The following is a 23,493-nucleotide window of genomic DNA, read 5'->3' on the forward strand; positions in this document are numbered from 1 at the left end:
TTACTGAATTTTACCCACTCTATAATAGCATCCCTTCAGTTTCACCCAGTCTTCCAAACCAAAATGGCCACACCTGAACCCTTTCAGTCCAGAAGGAGAAATGCTTTAACAGAACTATGTGTTATACTGCAAACAGTGGCTGTCAAGGATAACTCTTATATTTCAGCCCCTCCAAAAAAGTCTATTTTAAGCCATGACTCCTTGTGATTTTTCAACTGTTTGTATGAAACCTGCCCACCAGAAGGGAGATGTAATTCCTCATGCCCTCCATCAAGAGTAGATATACTCTGCTGGATGCAAATGATTAATCGATTTCCCAAAAATTTGTTATCTAGACAGGAGAACAGAGTTCATGCAGGCACCCTAATCTTTGGGGTAAAATCTGCCAAACTAGCTTAAACAACCTTTAAATAGGAACAGTAGGAATTAAAAACAAACAAAGCTACAAAACAATAAAAGACTCCTGCTGTTAGGCTGCCTTTGCTAGCCAGATGACAGCCCCAAACTGAGAACGCGTAGCAACTGATGGGTAGTGGTGTCTCAAGCTGCAACTTCTCATCAGGGCTTCAGTTACCGTCACCACTCACTGCTGCCAAGAGAGGTAGCCCTCTTCCCCCATCCCTCCCCCAGTTTCTTCCCTGTGGGACATGTGCTTCTGCCAAGTCCTTGCTCCAGTGCACATTTGATTGCAGCACAAAGCCAATTCAACTCACTAAAACAGCAGAAAGTAGATTGGTTTTGGCTGGAAAGCAAGCAGAACTGGATTATTATGTGATCAAGCAAGCACTAGAGTTGGTGCAAGACAGTGAGAAGAAGATGAAGTGTACAGCTGAAGGCAGGAACAGCAGAAGAGGTCTAGACAAGGTGAGAATGGTAAACAGCAAAAGAAGCTGTTAACACAGCTCAGCCAGAGCAGGGAATCACACTCCTACCACACTTCAAAACATGTGCTTTGAGCATTCAGTTCCTGTAGCTATCTCCTAACTTCAGGGACAGCAGCTCCTCTGTTACCTGCATGTTACTTACAGAGGATTTTGGATTTACCTCTGCCACGGGACTGCACTAACAGCTACATATCTTAGCCCAAACTCACGAAGCACTGGTACCCCAAGCGTGCTGCTGTGAAAGCCCTGGGAAGGAAAGAGATTTCCTGCTCCCAGCTTTTGTGCAGGACAGTGCCACAGCATAGGGAAGCTTTCCAAAGCTCAATATTAGCTGGGCACGGTGTCATGTTAACACCACCATCCTGTTTCCCAGGCACAGACTGCTTTTGTGTACAGGACTGCACAACCAAGAAGCCATTTGCTACAATTCCGGTTCAAGAGCCTGTCCAGACTCACTCCAAAAAGAGATTATAAACACCAATAGAAGGCATCCTGAGGAGACCAGCACATTGTTCCTCTGTAAGAGAAACATCACAGGCTGGCAGCGAGGCGACAAAGCCCCTGCCGATACACCACAGGGAGGGCTTTCAGCAGAGCACCAAGGAAGGAGACTGCATGCATTCAAATGGCTGTTTATCCAAAACATGGCTCTGCACCAGAGGAGAGTCTATCTGCTTACCTCCCTGTGCAACCTGTCTAGCGTAACACAGGCCATTCTCACACACCTGCTCCTGGACACAAGCGTCGCCCATCATCTTTTACCTCCTTCCCTTCACCCTGCCCCCACCCCACCTTTCAGGGCTTTCTGCCCTGAACTCTGCCAGTCAATGGAGGTGGCTTTAGAAAAACAGTAAGGCAACCTGTGAGGACCTTGAATTTCAACTTTATTAACCTTCAGGTTTTATATCCTCTCGTGGTTACCAAGTTCCTCCTCAGCACTGTAGGGCACAGGGACGTCATTTTATTAAATTAAACAAAGCTCAGGTTGTCCTGTGCTCCCTGACACCAGCCCATTCCCACAGCCCTCGTTCCTCTTCACCGAGGAAGAGGAAAGGGCAAGGAAGCTGCTGAAGGGTCTGGAGTGCACATCCCATGAGGAGTGGCTGAGGGAGCTGGGGGTGTTTCGCCTGGAGAAAAGGAGGCTCAGGGGTGACCTTATCACTCTCTACAGCTGCCTGGAATGAGGCTGTAGCCAGGTGGGGGACGGCCTCTTCTCCCAGGGAACCAGCGACAGAACAAAAGGACACAGTCTCGGGCTGTGCCAGGTGAGGCTCAGGCTGGACATCAGGAAGAATTTCTTCACATGAAGAGTGATTAGACTTTTGAATGAGCTGCCCAGGGAGGTGCCGGTCTCACCATCCGTGGCGGCCTTAAAAGAAAGCCTGGATGGACGCGGCACTCAGTGCCATGGTCTGGTTGACATGGCGGTGTTGGATCACAGACTGGACCTGATGATCTCAGCGATCTTTAGTTCATTTCCAGGCAAACTGACTCCGTGACTTTGTGACTCTGCTCACCTCTCCCGTGCGCTGAGGCCGGAGCGGGCAGGGCCGCCCCGGGCAGGGCAGGCGGGAGGCGGCCGGGCCGGGAGGGCGGTGCCGGCGGCGCCGGGAGCTGCTGCGGGGCGGGACGGAGCTCGGCGCTACCTCAGGTGAGGGCCGGGGTCGTGTGCCTTGGTCCCGGGGGAACCGGCAGCGGGGGGAAGCGAAGGTGCCCGGCGGGAGGTGCCCGGGGTGTCCCGGGGCAGCCCCCTCGCCAGGGCCACCCCCGGGGCGCCACGGGGGCCTCGGGTCGCTGCGGCGGCGGCGGCACCAGGAACCTTTCCCTGCGGAATGGTTCCTGCCCTCGGGGGAAGGCGCTGTCTCGTTCCCTCTTTGATGAAAACAAAAATTAATTTTTTTATCCTTTGTATTACATTTTTATGTTTATATTTATTTACTTTATAACACCCAAAGGAGATGGAGGAAGGTTACCAGGTCTTGATCAGTGCAAATTAAACCCACAGCAGACACTTCTGCAGGGATGTTAAAGGGCTGTGATGAAGGCAAATGAGTCTAAAGATTGCTCAGGTGTTTGAAGTCTGTTTTCCTATTTTACATGTTTGGGCTTAATCGTATCGCACTTGAAAAGGTAAAGACACTTTCAGCAAATATCAAATTGGTTGTATTTAATATGGAATTATCAGGGTATAGCTTCTTGCCAGTTTACTTTCAGCCCTGCAGTGCTTTGCCTGTACGTAATGTTTATGTAAATCATAGGCAATGTTTGGTAGTGATTGTTTACATCCACGGGTGCCCTCCTCTTAGAAGCTCCCAGGACAAAGGTCACAGCCTGCTCTTCCAGACTTCCCTGTGCCAGTGGCAGCTGTGTGCACACTCATGCAGTGCCCTGGCACTTGCTGGGGCTTAATGCTTTACCTGAGACAGAGCATTGCAAAAGACAAGATTTAGTTGTTGGTGGACACGATTCCTTGCTCCGGCAGCAAAGACAGGAGAATCAGAGCAGACCTAGTAAATAAGATAAATGCAATAAATGTCAGGTACAGAAACGTTGCATTTACTTGATGAAAAGGTAAAGAAAAATTTCCTGCTTTAATGAAGTTACCTTATCGTTTAAAGGGTTCCTTCACGTTTTAAAGAAGTCTGTGCTAATTTTGAATCAGCATTTAATGGAAGTGAGTGCTGGTCAATGAATAACTTTTAAGTGGAGCAATAAAATGAACTGGTTTTATTTCTCTGGCTCAGGAAGTTATTTTCTAAGGAGAGAATACATCTGAGAAACAAGATGTCTCATGCTGGGAGTCGATACCAAGATGAGCAATACAGGCACCATGAGAACCATAGATCTGATAGATACAAGGAAGATAGAAGAGCAAGAAAAGCATACCCATACAATGCAAGGTATGTCTTTATCTCCTCAGAGAAATAGATCACAGTAGGTCTATAATGTCTGCCTTCTCTCTGCTTTTAAATAGGCTTAATTTACAATAGTGAAGAAAGCTTTTACTCAGCTGTGAAAGCATGAGCATACTGCATTTGGAAGGGAGCTATTTTACACTTAGACATTTAACCTTTTTTCTTTGTTTTGAGCTGGAGACAGGACAGAAAGATAGGCTGTGTAACACAGGCAGAGTCGTGAATTTCCTGGGATGATCTGAATCAGGTTGGGTGACAAGTAGGTGAAATGTGGCTATGAGTCTTAGTACAGTTCCTGAAGACACTGGTCAGCGGGTGACGGCAAGCTGTGGCTCGCCAAATATGCACTGCTTAAATAAGAATGTTACATGACCGAGCCCAGCATGGGGACTTTGTGAGCTCTCAAGTTGCTGTGAACATGTTCCTGTTAATCTGAAATAAAATTACTTCCAGTAGTCGCTGTCAATAGATGAGTGCTTGTTGAAGTCTCCAAGGCTGTTGGCAGCGCTTGAGAGTGGGTCAGCCCCTACCACCACAATGAGCAGATCAACTAATGGGTTTCCAGTGCCAAATAAACTCTTAGGATATTGCACTTCTCCTTCCAGCCTGGCCTGGCTGCAGCATGCTAGATGTGAGCTTAGGCTGTTTTCCTTTTAGGTCATGCCAGGGCGTGGCTGCACTGTAGGAGAGAGGTTTGTAGATCTAAACGTGGCAAATTGGCCATGGTGGCAGAGTGTTCATCTCTGCCATTCAGTCTCTGGGGACGTGATTGTAGGGGAATTTAAGAATAAAGGCAAACAGGGAGAGGAGATAAATATAATGGAAAAGCTGAAATACTGAAGTACTCCCTGATAATGTGCATTTTAGTAAGGAAAACAGGATAACAATAAAAGGAGCAGAGAAGAGCACTGCGTGGACTACAAGTAATACTTATGGCTACGTATAAAACACTTGGATAGCACTAAAACTATTGCATAGTGAAAATAGCTAATGATTTTTTTTCTCTCTCTCTTAAATTATGAAAAATTGAAGAAAAATCAGAACAAAGACCAGTCTAAGAATCATCCTCAGAGGCTGAATGCCTATCCTTAGCAAAAGCAGAGATTGGCAGGCAATATAGTTAAATTATCTTGAACATATTAGAAGTGAGACCAGCTAATGCCAGTAACGCATTAATAGCACAGCGGAGAGAAAAAGGAAAAAACAAAAGGGTTGCAGGTTTGATGTAGGCTTTTTTTTTTTTTCTTTCATGTATAGCATAATATAAGCAATGTGTGAAAGGCTAGCAATAAATTAAATCACCACTTTTTAATAAAGCGCTTCTCTGGATTTTTTGGTTTTGCTGTTAGTTTTATATGTTTGGACTCGTAGATTGAAAATTGATGGATGGACTGTAAAAGTTCACAGACATCCCTGTATCCATCAGGGATTAGAGGAAGGGAAGCTGCAGTTGCAAATCTGTAACAGCCATGAAGATAATTCTTAGAGTCAAGTCAAGCATCTGGGGGCCATCAGACCCCACTAAAACTGATTGAGAAACTTTTCTGTCAGTTGTTTTGAAGGAGTTTGGCTTAACCTTACAGCATTTCCTCTGCTTGGTTCTCATGGAGTCCTCATGGGTTTTGGTGAAAACTTTGGCTGATTGATCTGAAGACCAACAGATGCTATAATGAAATACATGGGAAGAATTTCATGGAAGCTGTACTTTGGGTGCCTAATACTTTCATCCCTGATGAACTAGACTTTCTAGCCAGAGTGTTTCTCCTTCCAAATGCATTTCTGTCTGAAATGAAACTCCTACAGCAACCTTCCTCCCAGTGCTGAGGAGAATTACCTAGAATGGCAAAATCCTCAAGGAAAACAGCAGCAAAGCTGGCCAGAACAGGCCACAGTGAGAAAAAAAGGCATCTAAAAAAAGGTTGTTTTTTTTTTTTTCCTAAATGTACTCTGCTGCTGAACACTGGGGGGGTTTGGTTTGATTTTTTGTCTTGTTTTGTTTTCTGGCAAGTAACAGGAAACAATAGAGAGAAGCAGCTGCATCAGAAGTACCAAAGGGATTGCTTTCAAGTTACTGGAAGTCTTATAAATCACACAGCTTATTTAATTTATGTGACACAGCTGCACAGGATGCTTTGGTAGTTGCACAAGACACAGGACAGAGGTCAGAAAAATCAGAAATGTTTTAGCCAAATAGAGCTGTTGGCAGCTAAACACGGAGAAGTTAGCATTGGTCTTGTTATTGAATGTCTTAATTAAAATGTAAGAACTACAAAGAACATGATTTAATGTGGATGAACGAGATAATATTGAGTCTGGAATTGGATGAAGATAAACTTTAGTGAAGTGCAGTGATACTAGGAAATAAAACTACAGTTGAAAATGCTGATCTGTGGATAAGAAATTCAAGATAAAAAAGGAATACAAAGAAGACTTTTAAAAATAATAATGCTAAATGAGACTTAAAATGCCCTTTAATAACAAACTCATCCAGCTGTACCTTGAAAAAGGCAAGCTCCAATTCTTCTTCAAATCAGGGAAAAATTTCTATTAGACCAAACACAAACAATTTGCAGCCAGTGTTTCTTTTAACTTAAATGTTAGGTCATTTTAAAGGGAAAATTGCACTTTTTCTATAAAATAATTGAAATCTCACCAACTTTAAAGATCATCAGGCTTCAGATATGGAGCTGTATGTCATTGCAGAAAACTGGACCATTGTATCAATGGAGAGACTAGTTGGAGACAGGAGAAACTGATCTTTTTGGGAAGGAGGGTTGATATTAGATTCTTCTTCAAATATCTTCAAGGACCTCAAAAATTTGAATAGGCTATTTTTCCCTAGATTAAAATCCTTATCTGTTTATTTTAATAGTTTTTATTCTTTTAAAAGGCATCTTTTGTGAGAGACACTAGTTGGAAGTACGAACACCCATTAAATAGTTGTGCTACTTTGCACATTTATTATGCCAAAGTCTCTCTCATTTCTATTATCTGGCATGCTATGGACTAGCTAAATTGTTTGGTTTTAATGAAAAAGCTGTTATTTCCTGTTATTACCTTTTGCCAGTAAGCTAAACAGTTCAGCCAGCCTACCCAGTGAGTATACTATTTTCCAAAATAAGGACCATTGAATGCAAATATCCTTGTGAACATGCATTTATGCAAGTTTTTAGATTATTTGCTTTTGGATTATTTGCTTTCAAAACAAGTAAGCAAAAAAGGTCAGATGCCTGTGAAGCAAGCTAGTTGCTTCCACTAAGAGGAGCATCTGATAATTTCTCATGTTCTAGTGTTCAGGAGAGAGTATGACCTAATGAATAACCATCAGTCGTTTACTCCATTGTAGAGACATCCGAGGTGGCCAGCACTCAAGGACTTCTGTTTGCTCAGACCCTTACTCTAAAACCTCAGGAGCAGCACAGGAGTATTTTGGCCCACCACCAGAGTTTTATCCTCCCAAGGAAAGCTTCTCAATGAAGTGTTCAAAGGTATGCACAACAAGAGGTATGTGATACTCTTATTGCCTGCCATCCACCCTTCTCCTTCCAAGGACTTCTCTTGGATTTGGTTTCTGTGTTTAGAAGCACAACAAAGTAAAGCTAGAAGAATATTAAAACAAAAGAAAACAAATGGAAAAAAAAGAAACCCTACCAAAAAAAAAAGTCCACAAGGACTGAGAGAGTTAATGAATTAATTTTAGACATCTAAAGGCAATATTTATACAGATATTTAGATACTTGAAAATACATCTCTGGAATATGCATCTAGAGCATCAGAGTGGGTCATGTGTGTAATCAGTCACTCAGTGCAACAAGAGTTAGCCTTTGGGATTTAGGAATAAAATAGACATTTGCATCTGTGAGCAATTTAGAGATGGCTGTTGAAGGTTTTATGCTAGTTTATTTCCCAATCATTCTTCTCACGCTTTTTATCAATTCTGGATTTACCCCAGTTATCACTCATACATCTTTATAAAGCATCATTGCGGGAGACAAAATTTTTTTCTGGACATGAATCCAATAAAACAGTTTTGGAGAAATAACTTGGGTTTTTCTTAGGTAGAAAACAACTGCAGCAAGGACAGAAATGAGCCTTAATGTGGGAGGAAATCAGCCTTAGTAAACTCATTCCTGTAAACTGAAAAAAAGTAGTTGTTAAAATATTCATTACCCCTTGAAAGTTTTCCCTCTTTCAGGGCACTGATCATTCTCACCTTGTCTGTAGGAAAGCTCCGCTGCAGTCTGAGTTGAACTTGCAGCTAGGTGCAAAGTCTTTGGCTGATGTCTATAAATAGACTTTCAGTGTCCTCCAGTAGAGAGAAAACTGAAGAGATTAGCTGTTAGAAGTAAATTAAAGCACATAATGTTAGATTATTTCTTCACTCCATGTAGGAAATTAATAGCACAATCAATTTGCTCTTAATATTTGTCTATGTGAATATGTGAACAGTTTTAGGAGTGAGATGAACTATTTTGTCTTAAAAATATGTTCTGTATATTAGTATGCAGTTTGTTTTTCATCTTCATATGTAACTGCAACCATTAGTAAAGTTTTAATGACATGGAGCCATATGATATTTTTAACCATGATAACATTGTATCATCAGTTTCTTCTTTAAGCATATTGAATTATTTTAATTTATCTAAAAAGCTGCAGAAAACTCCATGCCCTATTTTATCAGAGCTTTAGAAAAATGGAGTGGCAGGTTAGTTTTAGTTTCCAGTTTTCACTGGTTGCTTTGACTTATGGATAGCTTAATGGGAATATCTGGTTTGTTTTTTTTTTTTTTCCTGCATTTGCTTTTCATTATTTCAGTGCATTAAATATCATTAAGATTTTTAAAATATCCTGGTTTTGGATACATCAGTTGACAGTGATGATTTTACTCCCACCCCTCCCCCAGATATTGCTCAGTGTTGTCCAAAAATTTCATGTCTGAGCTTGCAGTGGAGGAAGGAAAAGAGATCATGCAGAAAATGAACCCTTGTATTAGCAACATTATTTCAAAAATGAAAATATATTGAAGGTTGATAAGATTATGAGAAAGTTAGTATCCTGTTTTGTTTTTGGAAGTACCAAGATTTAGCAGACTTTACTAGAACTGCAGAATTGATTGCTGAATTCCGTATTCCCTGCAGTTATGGTAGATGCTGTAGATGAACTACATGAATTGTTTACTAAGAAGTCAGTACATGGGAGCTGCAACACTTTAGAGTATGAAAAGTTCCTGCAAATACATATTAACCATCTCCTTCTTTTGCCAATGATTTGTCAGCACTCTGGTGAAATTCCCCCTTCCCAATCACCAAAATTTTAAAACAAACGAGACTCAAACAAGGCTGGGAAATTAAGTGATTAAACAGTCTTTTCCAAAGCAGCAACTGAAATGTGAACCTTAGTTTCTGACAGTCCACTAAGTTGTTGAGCTTTAGGGCTTTTATCTTTTGCCTAGCACACCTAGGTTATGTTCTTTATGCATTTTGAGCAGTTTAGCAAACTGCTGAAGCAGTTTAGCAAACTAGAGAGGAATTCTATAAAACCAGAGCTCTGAATAGTATTTGCTTCACCCAAATAGTTCCCCCTTCATCCATGTTTTTTACCAGCTATATACCAAAAAACTAAAGCTGAATTTGAGAAATAAGCAGCTGGGTTTTTTAGGGATCCTTTAAACAGCTTAGGGCTTTAGGACCTCATTTCTCCTGTCTTTGTTATTCCCCCCGTACCTCTCTATTCCCTGCCCCTTTTTTTTTTTTTCCCCCTACAACCACATTAGGACAATAAACCCAGCCCAAATATAGTGGGGAAAAAAACCTAATACTGACCCCTTTTGCTGGTAGGAACATTTGATACCATCTAAGAAACTTCAAAACATTCTGCTCTTTTTTAATCCTTTCATCTTGAAAACAGAAAGGGAAAAAAAAGTCTGTTAAAACATTATATGAGGGATACCTATTCAAAGCCATTCAGGTGGGATCACATGGATAGCAGTGCTGGATCATACGAGGCACTTCATCGCTCTTCCTCCCAAAAAATGTACTAAAGTACAAACTAGGAGGACCATCCAAGTTTGGACCAGTAGAGAGTAAGCTGTCTTCTGGAATAGACTCCAGACTTTGGATTGGTGGAATTTCCTGAATTGGAAGACTGCACTCACATCTGTTGTGTTTAATACCTCTTTACAGACCTATGAAGTTTGTTTAATTCTCTGCTGAATCGCTTTTTTAAATGTTTGACCTTCACATTACCTTAAGATAAGGAGTTCCAGAGTTTCACTTGAAGTACTACTGTTTCATTCCTTAAAATGTTTTAAAGAAGGTGTTTCTGATTCTGATGGTATTCTAAATATGTAGTGATAATCTCATATATTCAGCTTCTCTATGAGATTTATGGTTTTAGAGTAAAGTCTTCCCTTTTTCCCTGTGCCCCTATTGCTTCTTCACAGATTGAACAATAGCCAGTTTTCGTCAGCTTTCCAGTCTATACCTTTTCCAGTTCTGCCACACCTTTTTGAGATAGACTGACTAGAAATGCAGTAAAAATTCCAGATAAATTCCCAAAAGAATCAGACATCTGCCTAAGGCTCTGGTTCTGTAATCCTGTTCTAATGCTTCCTGCCTGTTGTGTGGTGTTTGACTATCAGTGAACATGGAGCTGATGTCTTCAAAGAAAGCTACCTGAAATGGGAATGTCTGGCTTAGAACCCATCTGCATGCTCTGTCCACAGGGGCATCGGTGTTTGTGGGTATTTCTGTACAACCATGAGGTGGAGGTTGCTTATTGAACATTGATTTCATTAATTTCTCATTCAAAGCTTGAGCTCTTAGCAGCCTACCAATTTTACTGTTGGCAAGCATGAAGAAAGTCCTATGATTATTATTATTAAAGCAGATTTCACCATCTCAGTTTTCAATCTTTTCAATTCATCAGTCTGTGCATCTACCATAGTATTTTGGTATGTAGTTTTGAGCTGAATATGCTTGGAACCTCCACTTACAGTTCTTTGGGCCATATTGCAGAGCAGACCCAGGGTGCACAACTGTAATTTTTTTTTGATAAAACTAAATGAAAAGGTGAGCTGTAACTACTAGCAGGCACTCTGCACTCTGGACCAAACTAGAGCCAAAATTAAGTACTCCTCTCCAGAAAATGCCTGTCCTGTAGCCCCTGTGTCTTCAACTTCACCTGACTCTGCAAATCCCTTCCCACTGCACTGCCAACATGGACATACTGGTGACAGGCAACACAAACCAGAAATTACTCCCTTAACTCTAGTTGCCTGAAAACAGGCTGTTTCCTTTTTATTATTCTTTAGCCACTGCCAACCAGTGAAATGATTGTTTATCTCACTTGTCACTTGTATCACTTAAGAGCACTACCTTTCTTCACATATCTGCTGATTCTTTTAAGTGACTTCCCTGTAACAAACTCTTGACTATTCCCTGCTATGCTGTCTTTATGTCTAGTTTCTATATGTTGGTAATTTTACATAGGAAAGCTACACTTGGGGGCCTGCAGATTACAGATCAAAAAGCAGTAGAAACAGAAGTGTGCCACTGTCTGTTTCTACAGTAGTGAAGGAGATTGCGAGAACAGCTTATAGACTGGTGTCAAACTGCCTAGATGCACTAGATAATTTATGGGAATTTGAAATAAACTCTTTGTGATAAAGATAAACCTTTCATTAACTAAGGAACTGCTCCTTGCAATGGCCATTTCTTACTGCTTACGTGTGATATATTACACATGCCATTTAATGCAGCACATGTTGAAAACAACAAGAGTTTTTTGACCTGGGGATTCTTAAGGCTGAAATTCTGTCAGAAGGAAGCATTCAATTTGCTTTTCAGAGTGCACGTAAAATTTCTGTAGTTCTCTCTTCTATGTAGAAAACCTAAATTAGTAATCATTTTGCCTTTCAAATAACCCCCTTAGATATATTTAAAATATAACCAGATTCAGTGCTTTTGTTTAGCAGATGGAATGAAAAAAAGTGTTCAAGGCTGGCTGCCATCCTTCACCTCAGTGAGAGGAAAATCTGAGTTGAACCCAAGAGTGAATTGCTGATCATAAATTGGTCTCAGATATTTGGTCACTTGACCTTGAAAACTTTTAATTTTCTTTTTATTATGTATATTGGTGTGAAAGAGGTGGAGCAATGCAATTCTTGGATAATGCCTCCTATAGTTTTGCTTAAACAGTGAAGGTAAACTTAAGTTTCTGTCATCTTTGGTCAGTATGTGACTTAGAAAATTATTTGGTTTTTTGCCTTCTATAGAATTGGTCATGATTCCTGAGCAAATAATGTATTTTTTTTAATTTTTCTACCCATTTGTCCTTTAAGGGAGACAACACTGAAAAGGTTATGAAACAGTTTGTGAGGGAGCAAGTAAAATTGAATCCCTGTTCTTTGCTGCTATGAATACAGCTTTGCTCCTTGAATAGTGTTAGATTTCTTAAGCATATTGTAGGCGCTTCCAAACAATCATGGCTTTAGCCTACATTCTAACATCCACAATTGTTAAAACCTTCAGAGCAATTTCCTCTCAGAAAAAGACAGCATTATGGTTTGTAACAACATGAAAAGTCTCCAATTTCAAGCATAGCCAGGAGGAAATATCAAACTGAATTTATTTGGAGGAGGAAATAGAATTAGGGAGTAACAATGACTTTCTCCAGGATACATTCATGCACTAACAAGCCGGCATTAATTCAAATGTAAACATCTATAAGCTTTTGTTTTTACAAAACACACTCTTTTTTTCCCCTATAGCTATGCATGCTGGGAAATACTCATAGACTAGAAAAAACACTGAGATGAAAAGTTAGCCAAGACACAGGGTTCACACTAATAGAAACTCGATTTGAGTTCTGCCATTGTTCTCAGCCATAATGCTGCTGTTGTTTCTTTGCTGTGTTATGTTGTGATACTGCTCCTCTTGGAGTCAGACATGGGAGCAGGAGGGGAGAAAACATTTTGCAGAGGACCTGTATCCCTTTCAGTGCTGCAGAGATGCTGGGGGAGAATAGTGGTCTGCAAGAGGCATTGGACTGAAGTAAAAAAAATCTCCTATAGCTTCAGGTATGCACATTCAAAAACACTGAAGGGTCATTAAATGTGCATAGCGCAGGTAACTCTGTGTGTGAAAACAAGCATTCAACAAGTACATTCAGCAGCACGTTGCATCTTTTTGGCAATGCAGGACACCTACATTCCTGTGGGGACACCCAACAGGATTAGATGAGAAAGTGTTGTGTTTTGTAGTCACCATCTTCACATTTTACCCCCACAGTGTGCCGTGCATAGTTCTTTTAGATTGTGCCCAAAGCTGCTGTGCACTGTTCCTGTGGCAGTTAATTTCCATGTATTTCTGCCAAAGAAGGGAGCTCTAGGGTCCCCTAGTCTCATTTTAATTAGGCAGCTTCCCCTTCTATCTGTTACAAAGTATATTTTAAATACAGTGTGACTAACAGGCTGAAATTGCAATCAAGTTTTTTAATCTTGTAATTGTGAAGACAGACGATATTAATAGTGGGAATTGAACAGTGCTATACAGATTAAAATAATCCCAGTTATTCAAAATGCTTAATTAAAGTAGCAGAGTAACAAGATACAGCAGCAGAGCTGCAGGTAACTTTCCTTCCTCTTCTGATGTTAAAGTATTTCATTTGGAGCTCAGTTCTCTTTACTGTGAAATACAAACAGCCTTGAGCAGTTGGCTCTATAAAAACACTCAGGGGAGCTACACTACTTGCAGATGCCAAATCCTACCTTTAGCAAACTGTTGCCTTGCCAACACACGGGACTTCACTCTGCCCACATTTTCATATGAAATTATTTTCATCCACCTTTTTGGCATTGTGCTAACATGTACACAATTGTTTTTAGAGAACAAGGACTGCAGTAAGACTCACTGAAGTTGGCAGGGGAAGATACTGGCAAAGTTGCTGTTAGGTGTGTGTTAGACTCCAGTCCATGTTTCTCATACTGGCAAATCTTAGTTAGGTTTGCTCAGTGCCGTTACAGAAGAGTTACACTGTCTTTCCTCTAAGAGAACCAGGTTTGTCTTCCCTACACCTGACCCAAATTAAGGGAACAAAGGGAAAGTCTTCTCTTTAAAACGTGGCTCTCAAAGCCAATTGATACAGCAGACAGATTATCTATTGAATGTAGCTCTATTTCTTGAGCAAGTGATCCTAGCTCTCTTAAAGGAGAAAAATCTACCCAGACAGGAATGTTGCTCACCAAGTGTGACAACGTACAATTAGTAAAGTGAATGAGAAGCTCAGGTTCACAGGTGCCTCCAACCTGACCCACCTTCAGCCAGACTATGATTACTTAAAGAGCAATAACACCCCAATCTTTGTACTTTCTAAAGGTAGCTCAATTTCAGTTCAAACAGAGGGAGTGGCCATGGAAAATTGGCTTATGGAACAAGAGCGTTTCATTGTTTTCTGAACTCCTTTTAAAAAAACTCCTGCGAGCTGGTTTCAATACCAAGACACTTGTTTACTACTTGAAAGAACTATTGGTTCATTTTAAAAAAAGAGGATAAAAAAGGCCATTTCCTGAAATGTAGAATGCGAGGTGACCATACAGAGACCTGCCAGTGCTACAAATAGAATACAGCCTTTTACAGTTATATTTAGAGCAGTACTGGCAAATGCTACAGTTTAATGCAAGATCTTTTGCTTCCCACCCTCTCCAAAATTAGGAAAGATGACTCATGCTCAATTAGCAGGAGAGAAATCAAGAACATTCTAGAAGTGATGCTTTAAAGAACTACTGGGTACAAGTAAACCATAGCTGTTGTTCCCAGACAAGGGCTGGGTTGTATTGAAACTGTGTTACAGTGGTGGGAAAATATGGGGATAGAGGATGATGCAGTAATTCTACAATTTAAGTCCACCCTTTCCTGTGAAAATTGGACAGCACTTTTTAGAGGATGGGAAGTTATTAAGCAAAAAGAATAGAGCAGGTGGGATAGTTGTTCTGTAAGGGAAGAGGATACACAGAAAAAACAGGATAATACATTTGGATCTGAACACTCTGTGAATGCAAGACTTCTCTGAGTCATTAAAACCAAGGCTGGTCATCCTTTGAGATTTCCTAACAGAGTGATTATCTTGAATAAAGAGACACAACTTATTAAAAGGTAATAATAAAGCTTTTTTTTTTCTAGAGCACACAAATCACTTAATTTTCCCAGTTTTAAACTATTTTTTCAGTGATTTCCAGTAAGATGGATATCTCAAATGAGCGTAAGTGTGTTGGGCACTTCCATGCAATTTAAATGCATTTGGCTCTGAGTATGTGCATCCCTTGGGTCCTCTGAAAAGCCAAGATTTTGTTGGTGTTACATTGCCTAATTCTTGTGTTTTAGGGTTGGGTTGTTTTTTTTCTGCCTCTGATTTTAGCATGACTAAGTGAAAGCTAAATCCCACCACTGGCTGAAGAACACAGAGACTTGCAAAAATAATAGTGGTGTGGGGACTTGGGGGGCATTTCTTTATTTATGAAAAATTGTGTATTCCCCTTATTCTGCTTTAGTGAAGCTGATTGAATTCTTGTTACTGGTTTCAGTAAGATCTTGCTTTCTACATAAAGGGAATAATACTGTTAGAAAGATATTAAAACATCTTTGCATCCAGATTTTATATTTTTGATCTCTTGCAACTGTTGTCTTTGTTTCTTTTTCCTTGTTCAGTTCTCCTCCTCTGTTTTGGTTTCTCCCCATTTCTGTCACATTTTGTCCCCTTCGAAAAGCAAAGCCAAACCCTGCTTTACTTTGAAATTTTCTTCCCTTCTCCTTATCTTTTTCCTCCTGCTACCGACTCAATTTAGCAGAGAGGTGACCAAAGCTGCATTGAGTTGTGCCTTCAGTCTCTGGGGAATGCCAAACCTGCACTGACAAGAGATGTTCTCCATTAGAGATCCTTTTCAGGACTGACTGCTGCTTTTGTAAGTCACTATGTATGTTCAAAATACTTGTTTTCTTCTTTTTGAGGGGTAAAAAAAAAAAAAATAATAAGAAAGATTACCTCTGAAAAGCAGAAAGGTACCCAAATGGGGGGGGGGGGTGAGGAAAAAAAATACAACTTGCAGTGAAAAAGGCTTGGAGAAAGATTTTTCATGTGTGTTGTAGCTTCTAACTCCTCTCTTCCCTTCTCCTGGAGCGACCCCTAATGGGATATGACATGAGTACCACTGACCTGTGTGTCACCAGCCCTGCCACTGGGATCCAGGTGTCCAAGGGTGGCAGCCACATAGCCCCAGGGCTGCCCCTGGGTCCTGCTGGTCCCAGTGGTATGTGGTCTGCAAAGGAAGCAGAGGGAGAAGGCAAGCCAAAATGGAGAGTGGTAAACATAGAATATTCTGGAAGTATGCAGTGGTGTTCACTGGAGAGGAGGGAATGATGCAAAAGAGACAGGAGGAGGAGTCCATGTGCATTCAGCAGAGGAAGAAAGTGACTCCTGTCCCAGATACAGTGGAGGGAGACATTTTGAAGGCCTTTTCCATTTGTATGGCCCTCATGGGATCAGAGGAGTTCAACAGAAAGAGCCAGAACTGTCTGTCCTGCAAATTCATTCATGGCAGCTGCAGAAACAAAGGAACAAACAAGAATTGACCATTCTGCTTTATGTACACGTGTATGCACACACCATGACCCCCACACCTGAACATCAGAGCTGTCCTGCCACAGTGCCTGGATGGAAATTCCTCTTTAGGGCTTCTGACATGTGACTTGAGTGCACAGCTGAGTTGCTGGGTACCACACATTCAGCCACAGTGGGTCTTATGAGGCAGAGCGCATGGATTTAACAGCTCACCTCATCTGAGAAGGGAAGTTTTTGGTCCTTCTCTGGTCCTGGCTGTTACTGCCCGTGCTAAACTCATGCCAACATGATTGCTCATCAGATATGCTGTGAGTCACCTCAAGATGCTAAAGTTGCAGAACAAAACCAGCAGCACAAAAGAAAAGAGTTAAATAGTTTCCTGCTATTTTAATTTTTTTGAACAACTCTTAGAAGAGCCTAATGTGGAGGTAAGGGAAAAAAGTAGTGACTGCCCAGCCAAGGGTGGGAGCTGTTAAAGACAGCTGCCTGTGGGTCTGTACCCTTAACCAGCCCACCTGTCAGCTTTGCTGGATGGACAAGCCCACCATTTGACAGAAGATAAAACCACTGTTCAGTGGGTTGGTGCCATGGAAATATCCCAGCAAGGAAAAGAAAGGGAAAGAAAAAGTGAGCAGTACATAAATAGTATAAATTGGAAGGCTGTATTATTGTATATAGCAGGAAGCGTACTCCCAGCAAAAGACAACTGCATTCAAGCAAAACTAACAAGTAGGATACATTGACGTTACTATCCACTGCAGATTTAGATTTTATGGAACAAATGAAGCAATTTTCTGGAAATCTCTGGCAACACCCACTTCTAGATTGCAGCCATTATCCTCACCTTCACTGCTGAAAAGCAGTGCAGGAAAGAAACACAGGAAAGGAAATAGCAGTCCAGGAGCCCTGACAGGAGTCCTGTAACTTATTCAGTAAGGAGAGGATTAGTTCCTAAAGCCACCTGTTGACTGTGCTGATTTTAATACAAATACAAATGTGGTGATTTTAATACAAATGAATATCATTTTAGGTAAATCCAAAGATGTTGAACCTGAGAAAAGAAAAAAAAACCTAAAATAATAGAATTCTGAGCTGTTTAGACTTTTGGTTATTTTACACTTAAATCTTGCAATTTAAATAATTAATTAAATAATAATATTTATTATTTATTTCTTGCAATTTAAATAATTAATTAAATAATAATATTTATTATTATTATTTGTTGCATGGGATTAAGGAATTACTGTAGAGATAAGCAACTTCCCTATAGGAAGACCTTTTGGTTTCTGCAGGTATAACTCCAGGATGACATGGCTAACTGGCCTGTGAAAGCAGAAGTGGCAGCACAGACTCAGAAGTGTGGCTTGTAACTCAATTGTTTCCACCAGTAGCACACTGCTTGACACAGGTCACTGCTAGGATGTACGTGACCATACCTTGGCAGAGCTAAGATTCAAAACTTACCTATCCTTTTATTCCTTACTTCTGAAATCTGTCTCTATCCTGTTTATACTAGTAGCATTTTGTATCAGCTCGTAACTATCACAGATTAAGGCTGCAAAAGGCTTTTGGGGTTCCTGGGCTGGAACATACTTTAAGGCTTAATATTTCCATCAAAGCCCTGATGATTATACAAGGTCTTAGGCATTTCCACTAATTGTCTGCTATGTTCATAAACCCAGCTGCCTGTCATCATAGACCTGTAATTCATTCGACATACTGCTTATCATTTTAAAATTGTCTTTAATACAGGAGGCTTTGTTCTTGGACTTTCTTTTAAAAAAATCCAAGTTAATCCGAATGATACAAGTGATTGGTGAAGTAGCTGCTGCTGAACCTCTCTCCATTGTTTAGTCACTCTAATCAATTCTACAGCAGGCATGTGTCACAACTGTGCAGGTACATACAAAACCTGTCCAACCTGAAAGCCCTGTCTAAGGAAATTTTTCAGGCATGCCTTTAAAGCATCTACTGCTGTGGTTAAAAATACAGTAGACCTGCACTGATCACATTTGTCGTCCCATTATCAGTCAGCTCAGCAAAGTTAAGGGGTAGCATACAGAATGTTTGTGAACACATAGAAAGTTTTGGAGCAGCATCATTGAGGATTGGGGTCAGTTATAAATGTGGGGAGGTTAGCAGCAGGCAGTGACTACTTTGAGAACAGAAAATTGCCTTTTCCAAAGCTCAGCAAGGTGATGTAGAGGAAAAGTTGATGCTCGGCAGGTCAGGGGGCCTCAGTACACATAGGTGAAAAGGAAATTCTGAAGTCAGCAGCTGACTGATCATGAATTCCCATCTACCAAGTAGCCAAACATACTTAAAATTTATGTTTCCCTTAATCAAATGGTCTTTCCTCCGTGTAGACTTGTAAGAACTATTTTCTGCTTGAGCATCTATTAAATCAACAGTCAGCCTTTAAAAAGGGAAGTGCCCTTCTACATCCAACACTGTCACACTGTCTAAGGGCCCTGAAGATCTAAGTTGACTCCCTGTATTTGGAAGGTATAATGTACAACTCAACTGAGCAGACAAAAAAAAAAAAAAAAACCCCACCTGATTGAGTTCCAGTTAATGTTCTGCACAGCTACTATTCTTTCAAAATACTATGAACAGTCCTAGTAAAGTGATGATTCTTTACCTATTAAAAATGACGAGTCTTTTGGCTGCATTATTTGAATTTGGTACAAGAAGTTCCAAATCCTAACTCCAGGGCCAAAAATTAAATTTCTCTCTACGTTTAGCTCCACAAATACCTCCTTTGAAGTACTTGAAGCCTGCTGAAGAGATTTGGTAACTAGCACAGTTACTGCCCTGCTTCTCAGAAATGGTTGTGCAGAAGGGTTGAAGAAAAGGCACACTGTCATGCAGAAATCAGCATCGCCTCTGAAGAACACATACACAGAACTGCTCACTTGGTTCTTCTTGAACAAGGGGAACAATTTTGTGTGCTCTAACACTACCTTCCTGTGCAGAGCAAGTGGCAGCAGGAAAGGACTCATTACCTTAGCCCTCTGTAGACAGAATAAAAAGGGGCAGAATGGGAATATCTGATAATCCTTCATTGTGGCTGTCACTAGCTTTCTTTGGTTAGAAGCACCTGGCAACACAAGAGAGAAATTTGTTTAATTCCCTTGTGTTCCTGCTTCAGCCCTTCCTTTTCAAACCCATACAGCCTTGACAACAACTGAGCCATTGCTCAAGAGGGAAATGCCATGTGGATCAGTGCTAGCAGCATAAAATGAAAGTCTGTGTGCAAATCACAGATCCGGCCCCACTTTAAAGACAAATATAGGACCACTGTGTCAAGCATCTTACATTCTTGGCTGTCAGACAGCAATGGAATAATAAGATTTACAATTCTGTAATTAACTTCAGAACTTTGGAGCAACACGCGTGACACGCTAAGGGTTTTCATTTCCCCAGTAGGCAACTCTAGCTGTGCTGCACTGCAACATCCGTCGTGTTCACTAATCTTAGTCTGACCCCTAGTGAGCTGTCACAGAATAATCAGGTTTATCAAACATGAGGCAGCTTCCTGAGAGGCAGCTACCACAAAAACAAGTAATTTCTCCCCTTTTCGGTTCTGGGTGTTTGTACTTTTTCCCTTAAAAATACTTGGTTACTATTACTAGTAGCATAACATAAGAAAAAGTGAAGAGTCAACTCAGAAGTTTAAGGCTGTCTTCTGAAGGTCAGGGTGTAGAATGCATATGACCAAGTATCAAATTCACTTAATTTATTTCTGCATACATTTTTGGTTTTTTTTTGGGGGGGGGCAATCAGAAACCCCAGAGTTATGAGGGATTTTTGTTGCTGAAGGAGATGAAGTGCAAGTTGCATCTGGTTAGATAGTAAGTTTAAATTAACAAATACCTTCACAGAAGAAAAAAGGTCTAAGTTAAAGTTGTAAATGTGTTTTGGAGGACCGAAATAACTTGCATGATTTTTCAAGCTGTTAGAAGCTTCTAGGTTTTTGTCAGCTTCAACCTCAGCATTTTGTTCATACTGGATATTTCTTGCTCAGTGTGTTTATGCCAAGTAGTTACAGGCCAAAATATAATCACTGTGCGCTTGCCTTGGCAGTAACACAAGCACTGTAAAATTTTTATGGATTTTTTTCACTGCATGAAGATCCATCTATCAAGTACACTGACAAATTAAAAAAAGTAATTTGCCCAGCCTCCAAAATGTACCCACGAGAGTTCAGGCTTCTCTTTTTTTTTTTTTTTTTTCCAAGTGTTTTTCTGTAGCTGTAGCCAAGAAGAATATCTCAGTATTAGTACTCTCTATCTATGGTTTTGGTGTACTTCTGTCACCCACAGTTTGCACAAGATGTGCTTTTGACACCTATTCCCATCTTTCTGCTCCTTCCAGGCATTTTGAAGTTTGTGGAAATCACGGTTAACCTCCTGGTGCTGATTTGTGTGGGCGCTTCCCAAGCCTCCGTCGCAGGCTTCACGTCCCTCGGAGGCTTAGGATCCTTTAACCTGAATTGGGCCTACAGCCCCTTTGAGGGCACAGAGCTGCAGGAGGTGAGGGAGCTGGACATGCAGTTCACCCAGATGAGAGCCCCTTGCGTGTACGGCGGAGTGGCCTTCAGCTTAACAGCGGCCACGCTCACCCTCGTCTTCCTCATCGTGGGGGCAAAACCCATCCAGCAGCTCCAGACAGGGCTGCTGGTAGGCGAATGTGCCTTCAGCCTGCTGGCTGGCCTGGCATACCTGGCGGCCGTGGGGCTCTACCTGCACTTCGTCAGGCAGGTGAACGCCACCGAGGTGTGCAGGAGGCGCGAGCGGCTCTACGCGCGCCGTGGCTACACCTCCATGAACTGCGACGTCCAGGGCGGCGACGCGGCCGTCGGCCTCTTCGGGGTCGCCGCTTCCTGCCTGTACTTTGCCAGCTTTGTGCTCTGCATCCTTGCTATCCGCACCGTGCGGGCCTTCCAGAGCCACGCAGCCAAGGCTCAGCACAGCCCTGAGGGCAGTGTTAGAGACAGAAGTGTCAGAAACCACCACGCCATGCACAGGACCTCTGAAAGCTCCCACAACGTCCAGGCTCTCGCCACGTTAGTGTGAAATCAGCTCTGGGACTGGGCCAGAGAGCTGAGGATTCAGCAAAGGATGGACACTCGCAAACAGGCAACCAGCCCACGGTGTATTTTCCTACAAGGTGCTCAAGTGTGTATTGAATCACCGATTGTAACCATACTGCTACAACATGATGTAATAAAATCAGCATTGAGTGACTGTTTTAACAAGGATTTTTGCACTGGTTTCTCAAGCTGGACTCCTGCCTTTAAAATGAGTTTCATTTTAATGTTTTCATCCTGCACACAGCAAATCCAAAGAGCAGTGGGCTTTTAACAGGTTACAACTGTGTTGCTTCCAAACTTGGGCTAACAACAGCTTCCTTTCCCTCTCCCCTGACATAGGGAATTGATACACAGCTAGGATGGGCAACTTTCAACAGATCCTGTGTCTGTTGTGTGTCCTGTTCCTTTATCCTACAGTGCTTACAGAGCAAAGAACACCTGACTGCTTCTCTGAATCCTGTCCAAAGTTACACTTGTAACCTTTTTGGCCTGGGCTAGTGAAGCATTTTATCTTTTGAGTCACGGGGATTTACACATGCCGATCATGTGCTCCCTGAGGAATGCTGCTGGGGGAACTAGCTTCAATGTCAAAGGCAGCATTCAGGGTCCTTATCCAGTTTCCTACTACATTTTCCCATCTCACTGAGCACAGATCAAAACCTGAGAGGCATCACACTGGCCAGGTATCAGCTTAGTAAAGATACCATTTGTTTCTGTAAGCACCTACACAAGGTTTGGTTTGCTGACTCCACAGCCAGTGGTGGGTAGAGCCTGAATCGGGAACATGCTGCCTGCCCTGGGAATGCTGTAACAATGACAGAAAGTACATGTATCCTTCCAATATCTAAACAGGCAAAGCATGAGTGAACAGCAGTAATTGTATGCCCCAGGGTTGAGAAAATAAATTTAAGAGAACATCTTTCAAGAGTCCTTTGTTTGAATCAGATGAAATAGATCGCTGATCTTTAAAGATGAGGAAAAAGAAAAGGCTGTTCTTCAAGTGCATAAGATCTGTCAGCTTGAGACAAGGGAAAGCTCTGGCCATTTTCATTCTTTTCAGTTTTGTCTGGCTCACAGTCATTGCCCAGATGAGGCTTTTTTGAACCATAGTAAAGCTTATTTACTGCATACTTCATACATACACATATGTATACACATACACACACATCTCAAAGGATTGTGTTTCAGGGCAAACAAGAAAACATTATGGTTCTGATTAGAAGTGATTATGAGCCTTTATATAAGTACCATTTATATAATTCCTTAAACATATCTTTAACACTTTGAACACCAAGTTCCATAGCATTATTATGCTTATGGAGAGACAGGAATAGCCTTTTCAAACTTGCAATGACTCACAGTCATCACAGAGTCAGGAAATTAGGACTTTGATTTCTAGCTCTTTGCCAAAGCCCAGACCTTCTCTGGTATGCTGTAATCAGCTGCAAAGTCTGTTCCAGGGATGTCTGGCATGCAGCTAAAGCCGCAGCTGACCACTTGTTGGACATCTCTGCCTACACTCCTGTTCTGTACTACCTCTACACCTTGCACAGTTTGAAAGCAAGCTTAGTTACACAATGACACACTGTTATACAAACAACAAAAAAGCAGCACCTTGAAATGACAAATTCAAAAGCTTAGAAAATGTTGCAAGTAAGAATGCATAAATTTAAATCAGTCCTTAAATAAATGCACAATATGAATTTTAATCTCAGGGCTTCTTACTCTGTCCCATTCATTTTTGGATGCTTGCCTGGCATCGCTGTGTAAAAGCAATAATCTTCTTGGGAGCATCGATTTTTTTTTTTTTCTTTTCTTTTTTTTTTTTTTTTTTTTTTTTTGCTTGTGTCTTTATTCCTTGTATCTGTGGTAAAGGCCTCACTTGCTGCAAGGTATTTCAGTCTTTGGAAAATGGTGCACAGAGCTCCACTGTGGACTATTGCTGTAGTGTTCCTCCCTTGGACACCTGGGTCCCTCACAATCC

General features: G+C 41.3%; 1 protein-coding gene across 1 annotated transcript; it reads left to right on the forward strand.

Annotated features, from left to right (window-relative positions):
- The first annotated feature begins 3,384 nt into the window (after positions 1–3,384).
- LOC128818875 (MARVEL domain-containing protein 3-like) lies at positions 3,385–22,502 on the forward strand. Its single transcript, XM_053998587.1, has 4 exons — positions 3,385–3,455; positions 3,629–3,784; positions 7,146–7,303; positions 20,792–22,502. The coding sequence occupies exons 1-4, from the start codon at positions 3,448–3,450 to the stop codon at positions 21,490–21,492; spliced, it is 1,023 nt and encodes a 340-aa protein (XP_053854562.1). The 5' UTR covers positions 3,385–3,447; the 3' UTR covers positions 21,493–22,502.
- Positions 22,503–23,493: the final 991 nt, after the last annotated feature.

The sequence above is a fragment of the Vidua macroura genome, chromosome 1 (assembly GCF_024509145.1).
Source record: "Vidua macroura isolate BioBank_ID:100142 chromosome 1, ASM2450914v1, whole genome shotgun sequence".
Classification (NCBI taxonomy): domain Eukaryota; kingdom Metazoa; phylum Chordata; class Aves; order Passeriformes; family Viduidae; genus Vidua; species Vidua macroura.

Coding starts and splice junctions, on each gene's coding strand:
- LOC128818875 (XM_053998587.1), top strand. Junction 3,785..7,145: donor GCATACCCATACAATGCAAG/GTATGTCTTTAT, acceptor ACTCCATTGTAG/AGACATCCGAGGTGGCCAGC. Junction 7,304..20,791: donor AAAGGTATGCACAACAAGAG/GTATGTGATACT, acceptor TGCTCCTTCCAG/GCATTTTGAAGTTTGTGGAA.